General features: G+C 42.9%; 1 protein-coding gene across 1 annotated transcript in view; it reads left to right on the forward strand.

Annotated features, from left to right (window-relative positions):
* Positions 1-2,697, forward strand: part of T265_00303 (hypothetical protein) — a gene marked incomplete at both ends in the record, with an annotated part of 29,646 nt that extends 26,949 nt beyond the window's left edge. Inside the window, 2 exons of the mRNA XM_009164048.1 lie at positions 1,037-1,208; positions 2,064-2,697. Coding sequence (XP_009162312.1) covers positions 1,037-1,208; positions 2,064-2,206 — 315 coding nt within the window. The remainder of the gene's footprint in view (positions 1-1,036; positions 1,209-2,063) is intronic.
* Positions 2,698-7,901: the final 5,204 nt, after the last annotated feature.

A 7,901-nucleotide genomic window follows, 5' to 3' on the forward strand; every position in this document is an offset into this window, starting at 1 on the left:
TATATATATATATATATATATATATATAAACGAACTTTATGGTTGTACGGCGGTGAAGCATCAGTGCCAACACTGGTGTTGCTGTCATTGATGATGATATTGGCATTGAGTTGAATAAACTCAAAGAAACTGATCAGATGGGGAAGGTGGACTAACAAGGGTGGAGGAGCTCCAAACTAGAGTATTTACAGATATGTGAAGAGAAATTGGGTCTAATCGAATATATAAGTGTCCTACGAAGTTCCAGCACATTAGCCAGCATTTTTTTCAATAGTTTGTATTTTGCTATGGTGACCGCAGTTTTTGACAGCACTACTGCAGAAGGCTCTCATTCAGCCGACCACTGTTATTCTGCTCATAAGAGTAGGCCAATTGCTGTACAAACAGAGAATCCAGATGCATAGATATTGTCAAACTGTAAGCGACTGGCGAAGGTTATTTCTAATCCAGTCACTTGTTGCTAGCGGTGTTCGTAATTTTTTACTTGATAATTCAATCGACACAGAGCGAAGAGAATAAAATCTCGTTGTGGTTTAAGCAGGAAAAAAGTACAACAGGATTCCCAGCTACCATACCATTTGAACTGAAATGTCTCCGATGTGCTATGTCTTATGGAGGGCGGTTGGCGAAGTGGCTCAGTGGGTAGGGCTCAGATTTACTGACCGGAAGGTTTGTGGTTCGAACCCGACCTCTGCATCCCGATTTCTCCTGTCTAGGCTTAGATAACCTGGCAGTATCCCAGCCTTCGTGCTTCCTTCTGGTGGCATGGCAGATAGGCACCGAAAAGATGTTACAGCTTGACAGTTAATTATTTTGTTACTTTGTATTGTATCTGACCTATCTGACACCGAATGAATCGATGTGGATCATTTTTAGCGAATATACACTCATTTGCAAACTAATTTGGTTTTTTCGAGAGACTCAACTGGAACCCAGCTGAATCCCTCGTTTAGGATGTTCTCAGTATGAGTAGTACATTACAAAGATATACATGGATCATTTTTATTTGCAACCCCCGTTTCTTCTTCCTTCCCAGACCTTCGCATGTGCCCTAAGTGCGTGTTTACTTCGTCGACATCTGATGGTTTGGAAAATATTCGCCCCTCGTCTTCTGTTCTCAGCTGCAAGTTTATTGGTTACTGGAGTGGTCCTCACTTTCGTGCGATTGACGTTTGTTAACTATGTCTTACGCATCTATCACAGACATCGTTAGCCTATTTAAACCACCCATCTTCTGGATAAATCAATGTTTTTTCCCGTTATCTCATTGAGCACAGAACTGTGATATCCTATGGAACGATTCATTTGTATTTTTCATTCAACGCTTTCCGTTGAGTAGCAATTGTTTTAAGAATTGGTATATGTGTGTTAGGTTTTAATCTTTTATACCATGACTTTTACACTATATCTTCGGTTTTCTGGAATGAGTTCGCTTTTTGTGCAAGCAGCATTTGCTGCTTGTTCCACAACGCTTTGCTCGATTGACGGTGTTTTCCGTCTCACTTTGGTGTGGGACAGCTTACGATGTCAACGTCAGATGCTATCAGCCAAACTTACAAACTTGTTAACTTTCGTAACTTGTTGTTGGATCGAGCCGAAAATGACCCACTATTGGTCAGTTTTGGTAATTTGAGTGGCGTGGATGAAAACGACTTATGTTGAAGCTGTTTTTATCCCTACGCAAGAGAACATTTGACTAAGAACTTAAAGGGCTAAGTGATATCCTCAGAAGGCGGTTTACGCAAACACACGTTGAGCGAGTGCAGGTGGATGATCGTGTTTCGATGGACGGGCTGCTTTGTTTGCAGCCTATTTGAGAGTTCGTGTATGTTCAAATATTTTGTTACTTTGTATTGTATCTGACCTATCTGACACCGAATGAATCGATGTGGATCATTTTTAGCGAATATACACTCATTTGCAAACTAATTTGGTTTTTTCGAGAGACTCAACTGGAACCCAGCTGAATCCCTCGTTTAGGATGTTCTCAGTATGAGTAGTACATTACAAAGATATACATGGATCATTTTTATTTGCAACCCCCGTTTCTTCTTCCTTCCCAGACCTTCGCATGTGCCCTAAGTGCGTGTTTACTTCGTCGACATCTGATGGTTTGGAAAATATTCGCCCCTCGTCTTCTGTTCTCAGCTGCAAGTTTATTGGTTACTGGAGTGGTCCTCACTTTCGTGCGATTGACGTTTGTTAACTATGTCTTACGCATCTATCACAGACATCGTTAGCCTATTTAAACCACCCATCTTCTGGATAAATCAATGTTTTTTCCCGTTATCTCATTGAGCACAGAACTGTGATATCCTATGGAACGATTCATTTGTATTTTTCATTCAACGCTTTCCGTTGAGTAGCAATTGTTTTAAGAATTGGTATATGTGTGTTAGGTTTTAATCTTTTATACCATGACTTTTACACTATATCTTCGGTTTTCTGGAATGAGTTCGCTTTTTGTGCAAGCAGCATTTGCTGCTTGTTCCACAACGCTTTGCTCGATTGACGGTGTTTTCCGTCTCACTTTGGTGTGGGACAGCTTACGATGTCAACGTCAGATGCTATCAGCCAAACTTACAAACTTGTTAACTTTCGTAACTTGTTGTTGGATCGAGCCGAAAATGACCCACTATTGGTCAGTTTTGGTAATTTGAGTGGCGTGGATGAAAACGACTTATGTTGAAGCTGTTTTTATCCCTACGCAAGAGAACATTTGACTAAGAACTTAAAGGGCTAAGTGATATCCTCAGAAGGCGGTTTACGCAAACACACGTTGAGCGAGTGCAGGTGGATGATCGTGTTTCGATGGACGGGCTGCTTTGTTTGCAGCCTATTTGAGAGTTCGTGTATGTTCAAGTATCATCATTTCAGCGTCTGTTATGTATCGTTAATTATTTCGTGTTTTCTCTAATTCTAATCCTTGGAGGAAATGGGCAGGCTATCGATGAGTGATGATGATACTGATAAGGAGAGGTAGCCAAAAATTTTCTGACCATTTTCGTTGGGCTACAACCTACCCCCAGGGTTTTCTAGGATAGCCACGTGTGACATTGTAGAAACTCGCTAAACCTATTGCTATGAGAAGCTCCTAGTAGCTAGGATCCCCATCAAAGTCATACCAGGTATACAGCTTCGTTAATAGCTCAAATCGGTAGACAGGGGATGTCTTCTGGTGGTTAACGTCGGAATGATGCTGTCCTCTATTTAATGGTACGGTTTCATTGAATCTAGTTGAAGTCCTGTGAAGATACCTCGTGGTTTACTGGATTCTGAAATCTACCCGATGTAACTCTAAACACATTTCAGTTAACCTACGATGGTACGATGTTTGACTATTCTCACGTCTATCCTTTTTGGCAACCTACTGTGCCACCAGCTTTGTGGCTGTTTTACCGGAAGGATCCGTTAATGGGGAACTAATCTCCTGGCAAGGAGACATTCAATGATAACTTGGTCGCTCCGGCGAACACATTCCAGTCAAAATTGCGCTGCAACACATCAGAAACATGTAGTCCCCACAGAGCATCGGAACTAATAATCGTCGTCAGGCGAGTCGATGCATTACATCAAAAAATTCTCAGTTGTGCGAAGTAAATGAAGGTGATAACATCTGCTTTCATTTTCACCAGGATTTATCGCTTGTTCCTCTAGAAGAAGAATAGTTCTCGCTACCCCTTGGAAGTCGTTCGAGAGTATGTTGGAAAATGAATTGGGATATGAATACTACTGATGTTTCTATTCGATGCTTCACCAATCACCCCCAGTGCAGTTTAAATGTTGTGATAGTGGCCTGTGCAGTAGATATATGAAGAAAACACGTCCCGAACAATAACCAGCGTTCTCAGCATCTCTAGTGCTATGATCAAAGAGCTTCGTGATGTCTCGTTCCACCCCCCATCCTTAATGACTATGGCGAACGTACGCCTAAAGACTCGCCTCCATTGGTAAGGCTACTTCCATTTAGCCAACCTGAAGGTTGTGGTAATCAGGTCCCAGCACCATAATTTACCCTAACGGGCGTGGCTACTTAATTGGTGGAAAACCTAACCTGGATTGGTTACTTGACCTTGGAACTATATGTGCTGGAACAACTGACGTAACTGTGTGGTCTGTAGGCCAATTTAAATGTCACGAGCTCGCCGCTTATCTCAGGAAAATCAAGCCGATTGCAACTGGAGTATGTATAATATTGCATGACGGTGCAGAATGTGCTTGCCTCCGAGGGTTCATGCCATGGGCTGTCCAGTTTGCCTCCTACGCATCATCGACTGGCTCGAGAGGCATGACTGCATTCGGCGCTGTGACTAGCTTTGGCCAGTGGATTTTGATGAACTATCGCCGATTTCAAGGTGAGAACTCTCTCTCTCTCTCACGGAGATCTGTTGAACCGGGCATGACGGTGCAGAATGTGCTTGCCTCCGAGGGTTCATGCCATGGGCTGTCCAGTTTGCCTCCTACGCATCATCGACTGGCTCGAGAGGCATGACTGCATTCGGCGCTGTGACTAGCTTTGGCCAGTGGATTTTGATGAACTATCGCCGATTTCAAGGTGAGAACTCTCTCTCTCTCTCACGGAGATCTCGTTGAACCGGGGGATGCAACCTAACAAGAATGTATGGCAGTGTGCTTGTTATTATCTAATTCATGTAACCGGGATAATCAGTAACCGAAGAGCAAACTATTGAATTGGTCCGTCACGCAAAACCATATCGGATGACAAGTCCGAATAAACATCGTGATTTCGCACACGACTGGTGCGTTTTCAACCGAGGCTGCAGTTTTACCGTATAAATGCAACCAACTTAATCGTGCGCTGTTCTGAAATAAACAGGAGCGAATGATGCAATTACTGATGTTCACCTAGGCGTCGGCCACTGGACCTAGGTTCACCATTATAAAGCGGCGCTGTCGAAACAATGCTATTCAGTATTTGGATCACACTGGTTTGCACGTTGAAAGTTATTCGAATGTCGTTACCGAGTGGGGCTTCTATGTTTACGTGATTAGTAAGGATTACTAAGTGACTGATGGAGGTGTCCATCTTGAATGGCATGGTTAGTACTGTTCACTGTTTTCATGAAACTTGACTCTTAATGACTCGTAATAAGTAACATTGAAGTCAGTACTGAAGTGTTCTGCATACCCCGTAATAGGGAGTCCTGTTGTTTTCAAGGCCTAGTGTTTTCAAACCACGTCTTCATTCCCGGCTAGTTTTCTGAAATCGAGAAGTTTTGGAATCGTAACTGGGTCCTGTTTGTTCACCTTACTTTACTTTTATGGGCATCATTGAAGCAGTGTTTTAGTGCTTCTGAATGTGCGCTCTGAGTGTCGGACATTTAGTGCACCTTTTCGTCCATTGCAATATCCCCTGGTTGCATGCATCAGAGTAATACATCTTCCTGGAATCTTGTCAATATATGAGGCAGATAGCCTGCTTTTCACACCGTCCCACTCACTGTACAGTCCAAGAGCTGTCCCACAAGTGTTTTGGGCCATTGTACTCGAGTACATCAAGCATTTGGAATGTGTCGACAGGTAGTTGGCTGAGGGAACTGGACTAGCTTCGTTGACCACCATAAAAAGCGATAAGTTGCATCTCTGCATACTTGCTTTTAGTTTATGATCACGGACCATATTGATCATTTTGCATTCTTTCAGTGCATTTTAGATCGCTGTCGCACAATGAAGAACCATCCTCATTAGTAATAACTGAAATATTGGATACTGAAATGAGGGTGAGAAAGTGTACAGTTAAGGGGTGAGAGAAAGATTGACGGTCTTGCTTCCATGCAGTCAGGATCAAATGGTGTGCGATTTCCGTTTTTCACACTTCATTTAAGGATGTCCAGTGTGAAATATTTCACACCTCTCTGACAATACAAAAATGACGAGATCCCCACCACAAACAAAAAATCCTAGTTAAATTTGTCTATATTCCTCAGCATCTTGTCCGGTCTCAACGAATTAATGTGGATCTGCTCCTAATGTTCTTTTTTGGACGGTTTCGCACTCTGGGGCTTTCTGAGCTTTCAGGGGGGGGGGAGCTACAACATACATAAAGAGACTCTTAAGTGCCAAACAGTTCAGCTACCAGATTAATCAAAATTCACGATAGGAAAGTGTGAACCGTATATCTTATAGTTACTCAGGTGACTAATACAAATACTGTATTGACCGGTGAACGCTTCGGAGAAAGCAGTAAGTCTTTGTTGTTCAACAACAAGGAAAGAACCATGATTCTGATCGTTGGTAATTCCATTATCTAGATGAATTCTGCCGAACTTTGCATGCCTTAGTTTCCGTGCTACCGGTATATCCATGTTTATGAAAATGAACCGCTTCAAATTGGTACCATCCAGAATAACGATCGATGACTGGTACGCAGAACAGCCAAAGTCCAACTTTATTCATTTACCAATCAGTCACAGAGGTAGATTATTGTAGTTTTCAACTAATAACCGGCAGACCGCAGGTTTGAACCACTCCAGGGTTCATGTGACGCGTATTACTGACTGGATCATGGCATCATATCGGTTCAGTTTAAGAACCGCGTGCGTGTCGTACAGTAGCTGCCACAGTTTCGTTCACCGATGAATTTGGAAGGTGGGGTAATTAGCTGCGCAGTGGAGGCGGAAGCTGATAAACTGTTGCGTAAACACAGCACTTTCAGTGGACTGTTAAGTGTGTGGGGTGGGGGGGGGGAATCGGGAAGGGAAGGGAGCTATGCACTGAAGGCGCTTGGATGCAAGAGGGCCATTGAGAGCGCGGCTGGGCCACGTCTGACAGTGTCTCTAGTCATTGATTTGGCCTGTCTCGGGATGCTGAACACTGTTCCGTCTTTAAGCATAGACTGATTTGAAATAGACTTTGAAATCACAGCTGAAAGAAAATGATCTTTGGTGGCGGATACTAGCAATCAGTTCCGCATTCTTTTGCACATTACCAGTTGAAAATTGGGCAATTTAATTACTGATAATGCTATAATTCACTGGTACATTTTTCCTGTCCACCTTATGTAGTGTATACACACCATGGACTTCATATCACTGCGTTGCTAATTCACTAGTCGGATGAAATCCAACCTCGAACACACTAATAAAGGAACATGGGACATTTTCACTTGGCTCATGATAAGAATTGTTTCAAACCTAGTTTATCCTCATAGGATTTGTGTCTTCTGAAGTCTGTCAATTAGCTGTGAATCAAGCCTAAAATATGTGTATTGTAAGTGAAATTTCGTTGTAGAGCTTCGTTCTTATTCGCTTACTCAACATGCAAGAGCTGCTGTCGTGGACTCCAGATTTCCCAGTGCCTTTACGCGTGAGAACTGATCGGATGGTCACAGCAGATGTGTCGGATGCCTAATAATGGAGCGGTAAGGTTAGGAAGACGTTTCTCATTCATCAATTAATGTTCTTCAGAACCGATTCCGCTGTGTGCTCTTGCTTTTGGAGGATTGTGAACGAGAATATCCGAACACAGATGTCCATTGACTTAAACAATGTATGTATTCCTCTTTGAAAAAAGTGGAAGTGACTACAATCGGAACGAGCGTGTACTGAGTTATTTTTGCTAGTGGCACATCTAACCTTCATTCGGTATTTGTTCACATCTAACCCCCCACAGGCTATTGAATGCCTGGAGGCAGTTCACTCACTCACTGTGTCCAGTCTTACCTGCAACCCTATAGATTTCACCACAGCTTAGGAATAGAAACTCTAATGGGTCCAAGTTGCTTATGTGCTTGATAAAGTAGTCACTCGAGGACCAGGCAGCACATGACAACGCCGTGAGTTCGGTGACAGGAAGATGAGTGACGCCAAATCGTGTTTCGGTGTGTATTATCCATACTGGTGATCAGTTGTTGGTGACTTCCTCTGTTATCGGGAAGTCAC

This window comes from Opisthorchis viverrini (assembly GCF_000715545.1).
Source record: "Opisthorchis viverrini unplaced genomic scaffold opera_v5_3, whole genome shotgun sequence".
In the NCBI taxonomy this organism is placed as follows: Eukaryota; Metazoa; Platyhelminthes; class Trematoda; order Opisthorchiida; family Opisthorchiidae; genus Opisthorchis; species Opisthorchis viverrini.